At 39.7% G+C, this 17,059-nt stretch overlaps 1 protein-coding gene across 6 annotated transcripts in view; it reads left to right on the top strand.

Moving 5' to 3' along the window:
* Positions 1-17,059, top strand: part of BCLAF3 (BCLAF1 and THRAP3 family member 3) — a 59,239-nt gene that overhangs the window by 11,077 nt on the left and 31,103 nt on the right. For 4 of the 6 annotated variants that reach the window (XM_045875706.2, XM_064573857.1, XM_045875689.2 and 1 more), the window contains 3 exons: positions 5,912-5,985; positions 9,369-9,941; positions 10,315-10,983. In XM_045875706.2, coding sequence (XP_045731662.1) covers positions 5,945-5,985; positions 9,369-9,941; positions 10,315-10,983 — 1,283 coding nt within the window. In that variant the 5' untranslated portion in view covers positions 5,912-5,944. The remainder of the gene's footprint in view (positions 1-5,911; positions 5,986-9,368; positions 9,942-10,314; positions 10,984-17,059) is intronic. The other 2 variants (XM_064573858.1, XM_064573859.1) reach the window with 1 other exon arrangement.

Genomic DNA, 17,059 nt, shown 5'->3' with positions numbered 1-17,059 from the left:
ATATTTCAGTCTTTTCTCTCTTTGTGTCCTGAAGCTGGTTCCTTTTATTAATTTTGCTAGTCACAAATAAATTACTTTAAATCAGAGACTGGCAAAATTTTTCTGCAAAGGACCAGATAGTAAATATTTAGGCTTTGTGCTCCACAGACAGTTTCTGTTACATATTCTCCTCCTCCCCCCCCCCCCCCCCCCCGCCCCGCCACCTCCAACAACAACAACAACCCTTTAAAAATGTAAAAACCACTCTTAGGTTTTTACTCTATGGTTTTAAATGAACTCTCCTCCTCTCTTATCCATTAAGCCCCTGAACCAGTACTTTTCATTACTAGCTGATGTGCACTAAGCAATTGCAAACAAAGTTAACTTTTTAAAAAAGTTTTATTGAGACGTAATTTACAGGTTTAAATAAGTGTGCAATTCAATGGTTTTTAGTATGTTCACAGAGTTGTGCAACCATCTTCATAATATCTGATCTAATTTCAGAGTGTTTTCATCACCTCAAAGCTAACTTTTTTACAGCTTTGAGGTATAATTTTTTTTTAAGATTTTATTTATTTATTTGACAGAGAGAGAGTGAGAGCAGGAACACAAGCAGGGGGAGTGGGAGAGGGAGAAGGAGGCTTCCCGCTGAGCGGGGAGCCCTATGTGGGGCTCGATCCTAGGACCCTGGGATCATGACCTGAGCCGAAGGCAGACGCTTAACCATCTGAGCCACCCAGGCACCCCTGAGGTATAATTTATATGCAATAAAATTCACCCATTTTCAAGTGAATAGTTTGAATTTTAATAAAGCTAATTTTAATATATTAAAGGAAAATATTCTGAGTAATACTTAAAAAAAAGATTTTATTTATTTATTTATTTATTTATTTGAGGGAGAGCGTGCACACAAGCAGGGGGAGGGGCAGAGGGAGAGGGAGAAGCAGACTCCCCTGCTGAGTATGGAGCCCCATGAGGGGCTCGATTGCAGGACCCTGGAATCATGACCCGAGCTGAAGACAGACGCCCAACCAACTGAGCCATCCAGGCGCCCCTGAGTAATACTTTTTTTAATCACACAGTTAATAAATCTTATTTTCTCCCAAGTCACCCCTCACCTTTTCCTTTAAGCCAGTAATTCTGTATTCCTTGAACCAACAGCATCCATATCACTTGGGAACCTGATAGAAGTTAAGTCCTGCCTTTGGTGTAGGGTCCAGCAATCTGTGTTTTAACAAGCCTTTCAGGTGATTCTCTTGCACACTGAAGTTTGAGAGCCACTACTCTAAAGGCTATTTCTGTATGGAATTGCTGGGCTGTGGGATATGAGCATGTCCAACTTTAAATGGGTACTGTCAACTCCTTCCAAACTGGTTAATACTCATGTACACTCCCTAGCAGTGTATGAGAGTCCCTATTGTTCCACATCTTATGACCATAGGTCATTAGAGTTTTGTGTTCTGTGAGAAGTTGTTTGGAGTCTTTTGTTTATTGAAACAAATAGAGTTATTTAAACAAATAATCACAATGTATTCAAATAATCTCAGAATAAACCCAGAATTCCCAAGAAGAAAGAAACTCGGGGAAAGTAAGATTATCAAGGAAAGAATCCCGGGGGAGATAATGGTGAAACAGTCCTGAAAGAATAGAGATTTGTCAAGTAGAGTGAGAGAAGGCCATCTATGTGGTAGGGGGAGCATGATCAGGGAAAAGCAAGTAGTGTGGTGTGGAGGACTAGTAGGGTATGTGGAGGAAAAGACATACATAAGGCTGATAGAAAGGTAGGAAGTGACTAGATATATGTGTTTTTTTATTTTTAAGATTTTTATTTATTTATTTGACAGAGAGAGATACAGCGAGAGAGGGAACACAAGCAGGGAGAGTGGGAGAGGGAGAAGCAGGCTTCCCACTGAGCAGGGAGCCCAATGCGGGGCTCGATCTCAGGACCCTGGGATCATGACCCGAGTGGAAGGCAGACGTTTAATGGCTGAGCCACTCAGGTACCCCAATATATGTGTTTTTTTAAAGATTTTATTTATTTGAGAGAGAGAGCATATGCACACCAGCAGGGGGAGGGGCAGAGGGAGAAGCAGACTCCTCGCTCCATCCCAGGACCCTGGGATCATGACCTGAACCGAAGTCAGAAGCTTAACCGACTGAGCTACCCAGGTGCCCCTAGATACATATGTTTTATATTTGTTTAATCTTTTATTGTTTCCTGGGCATTAGGGTTATAACTAGTTTGGGTGGGTTTTTTTTTCCTTTCCTATTATAAATAAAGCTGATATTAAACATCTTAGTATATATAGCTGATTTTTTCCTTTTAAATTATTATCTTAGAGTAGTAAGTTTAAACTGAAATTATTAGATTAAAAGAAAGTAGGCATGATTAGTTTCATAATTTCTTACATATTTTAAGATTACCCATCATTAGGGAAATGCAAATCAAAACCATGAAGTACCATGTCAGCCCACTAGAATGGCTATAATCAGAAGGGCAGACAATAGCAAATGTTGGTGAGGATGTGGAAAAATGGGAACCCTCATACATTGCTGGTGGGAATATAAAATGGCATAGCTGCTTTGGAGAAGTTTGGCAGTGTCTTTAAAAGTTAAACATAGGGGCCCCTGGGTGGTTCAGTTGGTTAAGCATCTGACTCTTGATCTCAGCTCAGGTCTTGATCTCAAGGTCGTGAGTTCAAGCTCCACGTTGGGCTCCATGCTGGGTATGGTGCCTACTTAAAAAAATAATAATAATAAAAGTTAAGCATAGAGTTATCATATGACCCAGCAATTCCACTTCTAGGTATATACCCAAGAGAAATAGAAACATATGTTCATATAAAAATGGATACACAAATGTTCATAGCAGCATTATTCATAATAACCAAAACTATAGAAATAACCCAAATGTCCACTGGGAGAGGAATAAATAAATAAAATGTGCCATAAAAAGAATGAAGTACTGATACATGGTAAAATAGGGATGACCCTTGAAAACATTATGGTAAGGGAAAGAAACCAGTCACAAAATATATATTGTATGAGTCCATTTATATGAAAGGTCCAGAATAGGCAAATCCATAGAAAGGGGCTAATCAAAGGAGGGAAGGAAGGGGGAGCAACTGCTAATGGGGTTTCTTTTAAAGGAGATGAAAATGTTCTAAAATTTGATTGTGGTGTTGGTTGTACATCTCTGTGAGTATACTAAAAAACATTGAGTTGTACCCTTAAGATGAGTGAATTGTATGGTATGTGAATTATATCTCAAAAAATCTGTTTTTCAAAAAAGTAAAAATAAATAAAAATAAAAAAATAAAATGGAGGGATACCTGGCTGGCTCAGTTGATGGAGTATGCAAATTCTGATCTTGGGGTCATGAGTTCAAGCCCCACGTTGGGCATATAGCTTACTTAAAAAAATAAAAAAAAATGAATAAAATGTAAAAATTATATTATCCTCCAGAAAAATTATGCTTTTTCATCATCGCCAACAATATTTGGTGTCATCCCTTCTCACCAACCTTGGGATTTTAATTTTTGTTCAGCTTCATAGGTATGAACTGATACCCAAAGCTGCTTTAGTTAAGTTATAAGTTATAAATTCCCTCAGTAGAATGTAAACTGCAGAACACAGGAATTTTTCCCTATTTCTGTTCATTGCTGTATCCCCAGAACAGTGGCTGGCAAATAGTAACTCAGTAATATTTGTTGAAGAAATGCATTTTGATAGTTTTAATGAGAGAATTTCCCCCTTTAGTTAGTGTCTTAATTTCTTTTTTTTTTTTTTTTAAGATTTTATTTATTTGAGAAAGAGAGAATGAGAGAGAGTGAGTACATGAGAGGGGGTAGGGTCAGAGGGAGAAGCGGACTCCCTGCCGAGCAGGGAGCCCGATGCGGGACTCGATCCAGGGACTCCAGGATCATGACCTGAGCCGAAGGCAGTCGCTTAACCAACTGAGCCACCCAGGCGCCCGTGTCTTAATTTCATAGTACCTCTGAACTAATTGTTCTTACTAGCCTCAATTTCTTTTTGGAAAGAGGCACTATATAAAGAAATGAATTGAATTGAATGCTTTCTGGTGAGTGATGTGGTTCCAGTCCTTTAGCCTTATGTACTTTTACTTTCTTCTGAAATTCATTATAACAGTAGTTTGCAGATGTTTGACTATGGGGACTCCCTTTTTAAACAAGTGTCCACATAATAATAGTTGTGCTTTTTGTATCAGTCAATGGAAAAACTACATAGTTACAAGAAGCCATTTATATTTTATTTTATTTTATTTTTTTAGAGATTTTATTCATTTATTTGACAGAGAGAGACACAGAGAGAGAGGGAACACAAGCAGGGGGAGTGGGAGAGGGAGAAGCAGGCCTCCCGCCGAGCAGGGAGCTCGATGTGGGGCTCGATCCCAGGACCCTGGGATCATGACCTGAGCTGAAGGCAGATGCCCAACAGACTGAGCCACTCAGGCGCCCCAAGAAGCCATTTATATTTTAACAATGACCATGCTATCTTCAGAAATTTGCAAAATAGAGGTTATAATACTTGAGACACATACTTATTCATTCTATAGTCTGTGCATGGTGGCTCCACGTATTATTTATCGATCCATGGCAATGATTTTGAAAGCCACCAGTAGTTTGGGGCCAATAAATTGGGAACTACTTATAGTAGTTCAGAACTAAGTATAGTATCAGAACTAAGGAGGATTACTAAAATGTAAATAATAGCTAATATAAAAGATTATACCCTAATCACATGTTTAAAAAATTTGGTTCCTAAAGCTAGTAGCTTCTTTTAAAGACTTAATATTTTAAAAATCAAGTTTACATAACTTTTAAAATGTATTTATTTGACATTATTTGTTTTACCAAAAAAACAATCAAAAGCAAACTTAATGTTTAATCATGCTTAATCAAGTTATGGTTTATCTGGTGGAAGTTAGGTACCAATTTAGTGCTATAAATTATTCTTATTATCCAGCAATTTAAAAAGCAGGATGTATCATCAAGTAACCCTAAACATTTTGACTGTGATTATATGAAGTATTTATATACATGGTGAAAGACAGGAAGGTAGTAGTGGTTCAGATAGAGGAGTTCTGGGTAAGGATTTCCTCTTTTTTTTTTTTTTAAGATTTTATTTATTTATTTGAGAGAGAGAGAGAGCACATGAGAGGGGGGAGGGTCAGAGGGAGAAGCAGACTCCCTGCTGAGCAGGGAGCCCGATGCAGGACTCGATCCCAGGACTCCAGGATCATGACCTGAGCCGAAGGCAGTCGCTTAACCAACTGAGCCACCCAGGCGCCCTGGATTTCCTCTTTTTGGAACACTTATTTAGCAGTTGTTGTGTGCCAGGCACCATTCTGAGCACTCTTAATGACAACTCAGGGATCATCACACTACAGTGTATTTGGCTTTGGGGGCCTGTTTTTGTGTGGCCCTTGGGTTAAGAATGGTTTTATATTTTTAAAGAGTTGTTTTTAAGAAAAAAAGAAGAAGAAGATGCGGTAAAGACCTTATATGGCCAGGGCGCCTGGGTGGCTCAGTTGGTGAAGTGACTGCCTTCGGCTCAGGTCATGGTCCTGGAGTCCCGGGATCAAGTCCCACCATCTGGCTCCCTGCTCAGCGGGGAGTCTGCTTCTCCCCCTGACCCTACCCCCTCTTGGGCTCTCTCTCTCTCACTCTCTCTCTCAAATAGCCCAGAAAGCCTACTGTTTGGCCCTCTGTAGGACACGGTTGCTGACCCCTGATTTAATTCATTCTATCCTCACAACATTCCAGTAAGGTGGGTTCTATTATTATCATCCCCATTTTACAGATGAAGAAACAGATACAGAGAACTGAAGTACTTTTTTGTTGGTGGTATTCACTAATTTTAGAGCAGATTGCAGGCTCTATGAACTTGCTAATACTGTGTTTCTTTGCAGTGTAAAAGTGGATAGTGGCTCAAGTGTCAAAGGATGGCACGGTCACGCTCTCGATCCCCCAGGTGGAAACACAGGTGAGCAATTCTTAGTTTAGTAGAGTAAGCTTGGGTTTGAGATGTGCTTTGACTTTGAAGTTCACTGGTACTGTTAAGAACCTATTTTAATAAGCTCATGGGACCTGGTTATTCACAGTAGGTATTTTACAGTGATAGAGATTGTATTTCTAGATTCTGAAAGCTGACATCTTTCTTTAACTATGGCTGGCAGCTTGAATTAATACATAATAAAAAGAAATGCAATGGCCACAGCAAGGGAGAGTGAGAAACATCTTTGAGTGTTACATGTTTTTGCATCAGTAAGTGGTTTAGAACTCTTGAGTGTTTTTTTTTTTTTCATAGTCAATATCTTTGAAAAAATTGGGAGTTAGAAAATCAGGAGTTACCTATTTCTTCTTCATGGAAGAATAATAGAGTTTTGAGTAACGCAGTTGTGGTTCAACTTTCTTCTTTCCTGGTTGGCAGTATCAATAGTATATACATATAATTAGATTGGAACAGTTCAACCAGTATTTATTGTATACCTGCTGCAGGTTCTGGGGCTACAAAGGCAATATTACATCTTCTGGGGCCTCAGCAAGCAGGCAGACTGGCTGGGAGATTGGCACCACAGTCAGCTATGATACTGCAGGTTAAGTGCAGTGCTACTGACTGGGACAGAGTATTCTGGGTCCACAGAGAAGGAATAATTCTGCTCTTATGGAGGGAAAAAGGGGATACTAAGAAAGTCTTCAAAGAAGAGATGAAATTTCAGCTGCCCATTTAAGGATGGGTAGAATTTGTCAAGGCAGAAACAAAGGAGAAAAGTATTCCAGTTAAGAGGGGCAACAGGAGCAATGACACAGAGCTATGAAAGTGACTAGTACATTCTAGGACTTAAAAAAGGACCATAATTACATACATAAAAAGCAGACCAGAACTTTTCATGTTAATACTTGGCCATTGTGCTTATTCTTTATGGTTCTACAATGACAAATCAATCATTTCTGTAACAGTTTTCATTTTGTAATTTGCAAGACCAAGTTGTAACAAGAAGGAGCTTCAGGAAGAAAAGGGAATATAAACAAAGGAATGATTTTAATATGGAGGGCATCACAGAGGTTGTTTTGTTTAACACTTTTGTGATAGGCCCCGATGAAGGGGCACAGAAGACCTGCCAAACTTAGTGCCTGATTTCTAGATTCCTTCTCAGGACTCTTTGTCAAAAACTATAAAGTATCTGGGGGCACCTGGGTGGCTCAGTCATTAAGCGTCTGCCTTCGGCTCAGGTCATGATCCCAGGGTCCTGGGATCAAGCCCCGAGCAGGGAGCCTGCTTCTCCCTCTGCCTCTCCCCCTGCTTGTGTTCCATCTCTCGCTGTGTGTCTCTCTGTCAAATAAATAAATAAAATCTTTAAAAAAAACACCAAACTGTAAAGTAGCTGATATTTGACATTACTTGCAAGCTAACACATTAGCCTGCCACAGGGCACTCCTGGGTCAGAGACAAAGGCCTTTATGACTCATGGCACAGCAAGCAGCCTGAGCATCGTGTTCCTGTGTTTCCCTTACTCCCAAGTCTCCTGAGGGTGGGAGCTGCAGAGCAGAGCACTGCGGTGGCCACACACAGCTGAGGAACCCAAGCCTCATCAGGGGCTACAAGCAAACCCACCCAGTCTTTGCCTTGGAGGAGGCATATCCTGGATAGCAAACAAATTGGCCCTTTTTCCCTGAGGGAGGCCCTATCTCCATCTTCCCAGGCTGCGGTGTCTTGGAACAAAAGCTGTCAGTGCCTCTGCTTACCAGTGCAGAATGCAAGAGACCCAAGGAGAATTGTCTCCCAACAGACTCCTCAGATCTCTTTTGTTTCCTTAGGAGAATTGCAAATGATAGTAACCATCCCAGCAATCTCCTTCAAAAAAACGGGGTTTTATACAATAAAACACCTTATGTGAAATATAATAACAAAGCAATATTCATTGTAAAGTAAGGATTAAAGTAAGAAATTGAATATTTCATCCAGTCTGGAAGACCTCTGTCTCTGGCTGCCAGTTTTTCTCCTTAGCAATGGAAGACACGCACTCTTCCAGAAGGTCCTCAGAGGCTCTGCTTGCTTCTTCCTGTGATGAGGTGCTGCCAGCGAGATGACAGAGTTCCTTCTTAAGCTAAATAATGCACTTGCTAGTACATCTAGCTTGGTGACTCCAGAGGGAGATATTGCCAAGTCTAGTATATAAATCCCAGTATGTACATGAGGAAGATAAATCTGCCTCCTTTTTCATAGGGAGGACACAGACGTGTCACCAAATGGAAAGGGTCTGACTCGTGGTTGTTCCAACTCTCTGGCAGCTTCGGAAGGTGGGCAGTAACAAAAGCTGCAAGGGTAGCTGCCTTGTTGATTAGAAGACATTAAGCCCTCAGGGAGGAGATTGGGAAAATTGGAAAGGTTAGATGGGAGGAAAGGTCCCCAGGTACAGAATTGAACTTTATTGTATTCCAGATAGTGGTGCTCTTTGCTCTTGAAGTCCAGGCAACTCAGACTTGTTTCCCTGGACATAGGAGCCTTCTTCCTCCTCCATGGGAATGAAGTCTTGATGTTGGCAATGCTGAGGTATTGGGGAAGGTAGTTACAGAAAAGATGTGCTGTTCCTGGGGAGCATGATGGCTACATTAAAGCCCACATTCACCAAAGTTATAAGTTCTATCTCAACAGCACATGTAAGGAAACAGGTCTGGGAAAGAAAAGCAATTTATCTATGTCAGTAGTATTTATGGAGGAACTAAGTATGAAATTCAAGTCTTAATACCTTCTTCCCCCTCCCACTCCACACACTAAGTATGTAGTTTTTTGCTCCTTGACATAGCCTTAGTAGAAAGAATAGTCAATCAATTGGGGAAACTGCGGGGTCAGTCTTGAGTCTGAGTTTGGGTTTATGGTGGTATCATAAACTCTTAGAATCTAATTTAATTTCAGAGGTTATGTTCAGTTTCCCAGAGACTCTCCTACACATTTATTTGTGTGAATCTGACCTTCCTGTTGCTTGTTTCTTCCCTGACTGTTGAACCTGATACAAGCTTTTGCTGACTGGCTCTTTTGCCCAAACTTTGCTGTCAGCAGTCTTCCAAAATGGATCTTACTGTGTACCTAAGCTGGTCTCCTCCAGCAGGATAGGTGTGCTCAGCCCATTTTGATAGGCACATGGGATATGTTAGTTCAGATGGAAAGAATATGCTTGTTGAATTGGCCAGAACAGTAATCAGACACCCAGATGGACAATTTAGAATACAGATATAGCAAATTGATGAATTTGATATGCATGGAAGAAGCAGTGAAAAGCAAATGTCTTATTTAGGTAGTTCATATCAAGATAAACTTTGTTTATTGTCTTTAAATGGACTGAACGTTTTTGTTTGTTTACATAGGTCTTTATCACCAGTACCTAGAAATTCTGAACACTACAAGCAAAGATATTCTCATGCGCATTATGGTTGTGAATATAGGAAGGATCCAAAAAGACCCATCACTTGGCGAATGGACAGTGAGAAACATGGAGAGAGTAAACCAAGGATTCCTCCTCGTGGAAATGTGTATTACCGATCTTATGAACATAGATCACCTTCCCCAAACCTAAGAAGAAATTCTTTAGAAAATGTTTATACTTATAAGCCTTACCGAGCACACTTACCAGGAAGAGGGGATGGTAACAGAATGTCTCACTATATGCCCAAATACTCAGAAGGTGTACCCTACAGAGAGCACCAGAGGAATTGTTATTCCCAGAAAGGACAAGGAAGGTATACTCCTGATGACCACAGAGTCAGAGGAAGTGGAAAAGGAGGGAAACTGCCTCAGAGGTCAATAGCAGATTCTTCTAGGTTTGAAGGAAAGTGGCATGAAGATGAGTTGAGGCACCAGAGGATACAAGATGAAAACTATTCTCAGTCACTTAGAAGAGGCTCTGAAGACTTTGAGAAAAGGAGCTCTTTACAGAAGAGGTATAGGAAAACATTAAACCTGGGTAATTTGGTATAAAGCCTCAAGTGCAAAAGTCTGTTTACTTTATGGTTGAAGAGAACCACCTTGAAAAGCTTTTGTCTAAAAAGATAAAAAGCACTGTAATGTAATTATGGTCTGCTGGTAGTAATGAAGTATTTATTTTTAGCATAAATCATGTTGATGGCTAGAATTGTAACAAAAGATGGTATTTTCCTCTTTTGCTACTTTGTGCCTCTATGAGTTGGCTTGAGGGATTATAGTTAACTTGCCACTGAGTTCTGCATTTAAAGCCATGCTGCCCAACATTCCACACATATAAATTCTCACTTTATTCTCTCTAGTGCAAGTATAAACTGCTTTATGTCAACACAGGTATCCTGAAGATCGTGATTTCAGAAAATATGGACACACATCAAAAAGACCTAAAGATGTGGAGAGGTATGAAAGCAGAGAGCCTGCCAGGAACCCACAGTGGAAGTTCGGGCATTCTCTTCCATCTTACCAAGAGAAGAAAGAGCAGCGGAACCTTGGACCCCAAACTCATCGACGTGCTCAGAGGGAACTGCCAGAGACCAGTTCAGCAACCAAGGTATCCTGTGACTATCACCACAAACGTCGCAAGACCTCAGGTGGGGACCAGGACATTCCTGATGCAAGAATTCAGAAGTACTCTAAGGAGGAAGATAGAAGACCCAGTTCTCATAAAGGCCCTGAAAATAGACAGTCCATTTGTCTTAATGCTGGAAGAGGGAGAGAGACTGAAGGTGGGCAAGTCAAAGAACCTTCCAGACCATCTAAGAAAGACTGCACTGACCGCACTGCCTCTACGCATTCAAGTAAAAGTGATGTTGGCTTGAGAGCCTGCGGTGACAAACGGAAGGAAAAAGGAAGCAAAGAAGGGGATGGCAGAAAAGAGAGCAACTCTTCCAGTAACCAACTTGATAAAAGTAAACTTTCCAGTGTGAAACCTTCATCTGCCAGTCTTAGGAAGAAATCAGTTACTGTTAAAATAGATGTGAAGAAAACAGTAAATACATCCAGGTATTGTTTTTGTTTTTTCTTAGTGCTATTTAAGAAAAGTATCTGTTTCCACCACCTTTGTTTGAAGCTTTGAAAATGGAATTAACGGTGTGTTTAGAGTCCATTGAGTGGGGAGAGATTGCCTGGACTTTTCACAAAAGCCCTGTAATCAGGATGAATCCCACAATCAGTAATACAGAGTGATCTCATGTCTGCTGGTTTCCACGTCGTATCTCAAGATACTTTTTGGGTGCAGGGCACTCTATGGAGTTGTTTCTTTTCATGAATTTATGTGTTTTTATGCTGCTAGATTTTCTGTAGCCAGGGATAGGCTGGGTGGAGTTCAGGGAGACCTATTCCTTGCTCAATTTCTCAGAGCCTGTTTTCCCTGTTGCCTCAAATCCAGAGAATTTTTGATCTGGAAGGGCCATTCACTGGCCCTGATTTTATAGAGGAGGAAAGCAAGGCCTTGAGAGATGATGCCACTTGTCTAAGTCAGAGCACCTGTGGCTCCAGGAGGCGGGTGACCTAACGTGGTTCTTGCTGCCATCTCAAAACAGTTGGTGCTCAGCCAACTAGATTCTCCTAGATAGAGGAAATTAGGCTAGAGTCTAGAAAGAGGCCTATTTATAAGACATTCACTTTAGCTCTTAATGATTCTTTAAGAAAAAAATAGACTACCCAACGGTAGGTTATATTCTGCTAAAGTGGTTTGCATGCTTTGTTCATTTATGCATATTACTTACGTTTATGGATTCTGGAAATAATAAGGCACTGCAGTTGGCTATGTCAGCTAAGTCTGTTCGTTACCTTAAGACACTACCAGTATGTGAATAAAAAAGCGATGGGCCATGCTGATTTTGTGCATTTATGTTCACAGTTCACTCATACTTGAATTGCAGTCAAAAACAAGATAAAACAAAATCTAAGGTCAGGATGTGACAGGGAGGGAGGTAAACCCACAGTCTGTCTCTCTCTTTTTATTTATTTATTTATTTATTTATTTATTTATTTTTTAAAGATTTTAGTTATTTATTTGACAGAGAGAGACACAGCGAGAGAGGGAACACAAGCAGGGGGAGTGGGAGAGGGAGAAGCAGGCTCCCCGCAGAGCAGGGAGCCCGATGCGGGACTCGATCCCAGGACCCCGGGATCATGACCTGAGCTGAAGGCAGTCGCTTAACCAACTGAGCCACCCAGGCGCCCTCTCTCTCTCTTTTTAAACAAATGTATTTTCTTCCTTTTCTTTTTTTTTTTTAAAGATTTTTATTTATTTATTTGACACAGAGAGAGAGCACAAGTAGGCAGAGCGGCAGGCAGAGTGAGAGAAGCAGGCTCCCTGCTGAGCAGAGAGCCCCATGTGGGGTTCGATCCTAGGCCCCCGGGATCATGACCTGAGCTGAAGGCAGACCCTTAACCGACTGAGCCACCCAGGCACCCCTATTTTGTTCCTTTTCTTAAAGTTAGTTATGGTCATCCCCCTCCCTTATATTCATTGTACTTACAAAAATATTATAAAATATACATATGTATATTTATATGTGCACAGAAAGCACTTATAAATATGATTACATTATAGAAAGTTGGGACAAATAGAAGGAGGAAATCACCCATAATTCTACTACCTTAAGACAGTTTTATTAATATTTTAGTACAGCTCCTTTTGTTATTTTTCTGTGTATATTTTTACATGGTTGTCATAATACTATATTCATAATTTTGTATCCTATTTCATATAATAAGTCTTAAATCATTTTGTACTATTATATTTCCTACTAGTTCTTAACCTTAAGAGCACAAAAGCCTCTGTAAGCATCAACTTTAAGGATGTTCCCTCAAGCTTTTTTCTTTCCAACATTATACTATGAAAATGTTCAAACACAGAAAAGTTGAAAGAACTGTACAGTAAATACCTATATACCCACCACTGAGTGTCTACAATTAACATTTTACTCTACTTTCATAATCACATATCTGTCCATCCATCAATCATTCCATCTTATTTTTTCCATACATTTCAAAGTGAATTGTAGATATCAGTACACTCCCCTTTAAATACTTCAGTATTTCATTTTTGTTTACAGGTTTTTCCTTTGGAGGCAATATTGCGTACAAGCAAATCACAAAAATCTTGAATTTTTTAATAGAAGTAATGATACCCCCATATTTAATAATGATGTTAAAAAAGAATTAGTTAACTTAATTCTTTAATTAGTTGACTTAAAAGAGAATTAATAAATGGGCTTAACACTTTTAAAGAATGCTAGAAATACCAATTTTGAAGGATTTCACCATAATAGACCTCATTAGAAATATTGAATACACTTTATTTTATAATTGGAAGAAGAAATGGAAGCTTGATTTTCATCATGTGTCACAAAAATGAGCTTCCTAAAATTGAAGCTGCTGTATCTTTTCTTTTGAATTTATAAACCACAATTTTGTGAAATTCATGACCTGTCAGCACACATCTGATTTACCTGACAAGGACCTGTAGGATGGCTTGTGTAGTAGAGCTAACACTGCAAATCCTTCCTTTTCAAAGACCTGAAGAATAAATAACTTTATAAATATATGCATCTTGTCAGTATGATAAAGCATAGTCAACAAAATCTTTCTTGCTGATGATAATTATTTATTGATGAATGGTTAAGTTGTGGAAGAGTTTTGTGGGGTTGGATTTAATTATGTATGGACTGATGAAGTATCCATAAAACTAAGGCAGTTAATGCCCTCAACAGAGTCATGTTCTCAACTATTGACATAACTTAGATTTTCCTCTGCTTGAAAAGATTAATCATAGAGTGGAGAGAGGTTTATTTGTTGGTTAAAATCTAGAGGGTTTATCCATTTTTTTGGAAGTCTGAGACGGTTGTTTTATGCATTCATTTACTTTCTTAGCTTTGGTCACATGTTGATGTATGTTCTTCCACTTATCAGTGTAGTTGAAGACATATGTGATTAGGCTAGTGATTTTTCTAGATTCCTGTTTTATCTAGAACAGCAGTAGGTAGACACTTGCTTGAATGTTCACTGCATTGTTAATACTTCTATTAACAAAGACTATCTTCTAGTGACCCACTTTGTCAGAAACTGCATTATCAGAGATAGAAGTTACGTATGAGTCATATGTTTCAGAATGTAAGTTAGGGAGTCGTAATATGAAAATTTCTACAAATGCTATTATGAACTCCAAACACTGTTGTGTACATCTTGAAGTCTTGGGGCAGATGAAAGGAGTTTTGGTTTAATGTTGGGCGAGTAGGTGAGAGACTGAACTTTGGTTAGGCTAGTAAGGAAGTGAGAGGGAGGAGCAGGGGGGGCCAGTCTCTGGAGAAGAATAAGCTGGTGTGGATGGACCTGAGGCTCCTTTGACCTCCCTGGCTGCTAGTACTAGGCGTCGAGGATAGGAAGGTTGGCTAGCAAAGTTGATGTTGGACTGAGTTTATCAGTCACATTTGCATATAATCCTTTTAGTCCCCACCTCCCACCCCAGAAGAGCTACAGGAAGGGCCTCCTTTCCCCCCATCAGGTCTTTCCCCATTCTGAAGGGGGAGGAGGTAGGTGATGGGGCCCAGAAGACATTGGAGCCCTGATGCTCTAAGGAAAGGGGTGCTGTGCAGGTGGGGGAACAGTGTGAAAAACCATAGCAAGGACTGAAGGAAGGTAACCCAGTGACACAAGTTTACCTACCTGTGATAAGCCGTGGATGGAGATACTTTTATGATAACACAAACCTGCTACCTCACTGTTTCGTATCACAAAAAGCTAAGGTTTTTCTCCCCCCTAATATTTCTAATATATGTTTTTAAACATAAAAAATCAGTTGAGAGAAGCTTCCCTTTCATTTCTGTTTTTCACCCTCGCTTCTCTTAGTGACCATTCTGTTTCGGTTTGGGGTGCATAAGTTTTTGTCTTCCGCTGGGTCCCTGAGCAGCTCCGTGACATTGGCAGACTACCTGGCCATGCCTCTTTGGGCCTAAATTAACCTGCAGTTCCTCCTGGCCTTACAACTTTGCTTCCATTGGCCATGTGTTGGTAACTGTTGAAGCTGGGTTGACAAGCTCATCATAGGATTTTCTGAACTTTTGTATATATTTGAGATTTCATATCATAAAAAATGAAATATTTAAAATTTAAATTGGTCTAAATGAAGTTATAATTTTAAAATAAAAGTAAGCCAAGAAAGTTTAAAAAACACAGTTAAATTGGCCTTAATTAGAATTTTGAAGTCTGTCATCTTTTTAGCTGAAACTCTCATTACAAATTGTCCAAGTTGTTTTCCATTTATCATTTATTCATTCAGCAGGTACTTTTTTGCAGACCTGCCTTGTGTGAGACAGCCTGTTAGGGTACCCTGGGACTACACATCGGCATAGGATTGTGTTTCTTCTCCTCTGGTCTAATAGACAATAGGGCAGTGTTGGTAATACCATGGAGCAGTGAGTGATACACAAGGTGGGGCTCAGATGATCCCAAGCTGGGGGATTCTGGGAAGGCTTCTTTCAGGAGTTGTTGACATGTGAGCTAGGCTTCAAAGATTTTAAACATGTGGAGATGAGATGAAAGACTTTTTCTATTTATAGGTTGACAAAGGCAGGCAGCACACACAGGAACTTTGAGGTGCACTTCAAGTGGTCAGTGAAAGGGAATAGAGGGACAGTTGGCTGCGAAGGTGAGACTGCCACGGAGCCAGCCTGATTTGACGGGATGAGCTGATCAGAGAGGGCAGGAAGCTCAGTTCTGGCTGCTGCCTTCTTTCTGCGAGGTCACTTGGAAGGGCACTGGGCTTGGGGAGGCCAGGTAGGGGACTTTTGTGAAAAAAGATGCTGAATTAGAGGAAAAGCAGTCTCCCTGACCCTTTACCCTCAGCTCCAGAAATGCTAAGTGTCTTCTCAGGAAGACAGGAGCCAATGAATAACTGGGAGAGCGCTTTATGAACTATAGGATGCTGTACAAAATGTTAGTTCTTAGGAGAAAACCGAGAAAGGAAAACTTGGTATGTGTCACGTGGATTCTGTTATATATTATAAGCTTCCAGGGGGCAGGGGATTATTCATTAGTTTGGGTTGTTGTTGGGCTTTTTGTAAATGTTGTTTTGCCATGCAGTCGGGTTTTTTGATGGATCTTAACTGTGAATAAGAGGAAATTAAGGTTTAATGTGGCTTTTTATGTTTTCCTAGTTATTATGCACAACACTCAGAACGTCAGAGGAAATATCCCTAGAGAGGAAAAAAAAACCAAACAGGTGGAGTTGGAGGAGGGAAGAGAGGAACCTGGAAAATTTCATTAGACCAGTATCAGAAATAGTACTAGAATACAGGTGTTTGGCTATATTTTAATTTTTTAAACTGTCTAAAATGCATCCCAAATGAGAACATTTAGTCTCTTCAGTTTACCTACTTGTATTGGAAGTATTTCTTGAACTTATTAACTTGTTAATCAATACCTGGCTTAGGAAATAGTAAAAGGGAAAATGTGAACCAAGAGGTGATTAAATGTACAAATATAAATACCTAGAATATTTTGCATTCTCCAGTTTCAAGAAGCCTTTTCTTATAGCAAAGCCATCATAATTGTTTTTAAAAGACTAAAATTTCAGGTGATACAATTTTAGTATTTCCTAGGAAATGACAATTTTAACATTTTTTAATTAAAAATCTTGCAGTGGAGTAACTCCAGGATAAATTGATAGGAAATGTAAACACTAAAATTTCAGGAATTAAGTATAGCTGTAAACCATACCATAGCACTCCTGGGGATTGAGGGTTGGGCATGGAGTGGGTATAAGAGTTATACCAGTAATTAACTTGTAATAAATGACAAGTAAATTTTAATAATGACCTGGTGGAAAACGAAAACTTTATCAACTAGTTTCCTCCTGGAAAAAACTGAGGCTGCAATACAAAACATCAACTGATTTTCCCTTATGGACAGATCATTTTTTTAGTTCTATTTGAACATCTTATTTTTCTCCTGTAAAATTGTTTTTAAAAGCAATTTTTTTGGGGGGGGGGTATGGAACAGGCTTTTTGTACCGTTAAACACAGTATTTGTAAGTCTTTGTTAGTAGAGGTTGTTACAAGGCCATTCTAGC

This window comes from Mirounga angustirostris, unplaced genomic scaffold, assembly GCF_029215605.1.
Source record: "Mirounga angustirostris isolate CCGP_5_RB_7025 unplaced genomic scaffold, mMirAng1.0.hap1 SCAF_11, whole genome shotgun sequence".
Taxonomy (NCBI): domain Eukaryota; kingdom Metazoa; phylum Chordata; class Mammalia; order Carnivora; family Phocidae; genus Mirounga; species Mirounga angustirostris.
The sequence above is the reverse complement of the archived record's forward strand: the minus strand, read 5'-3'. Positions and strand labels throughout refer to the sequence as shown.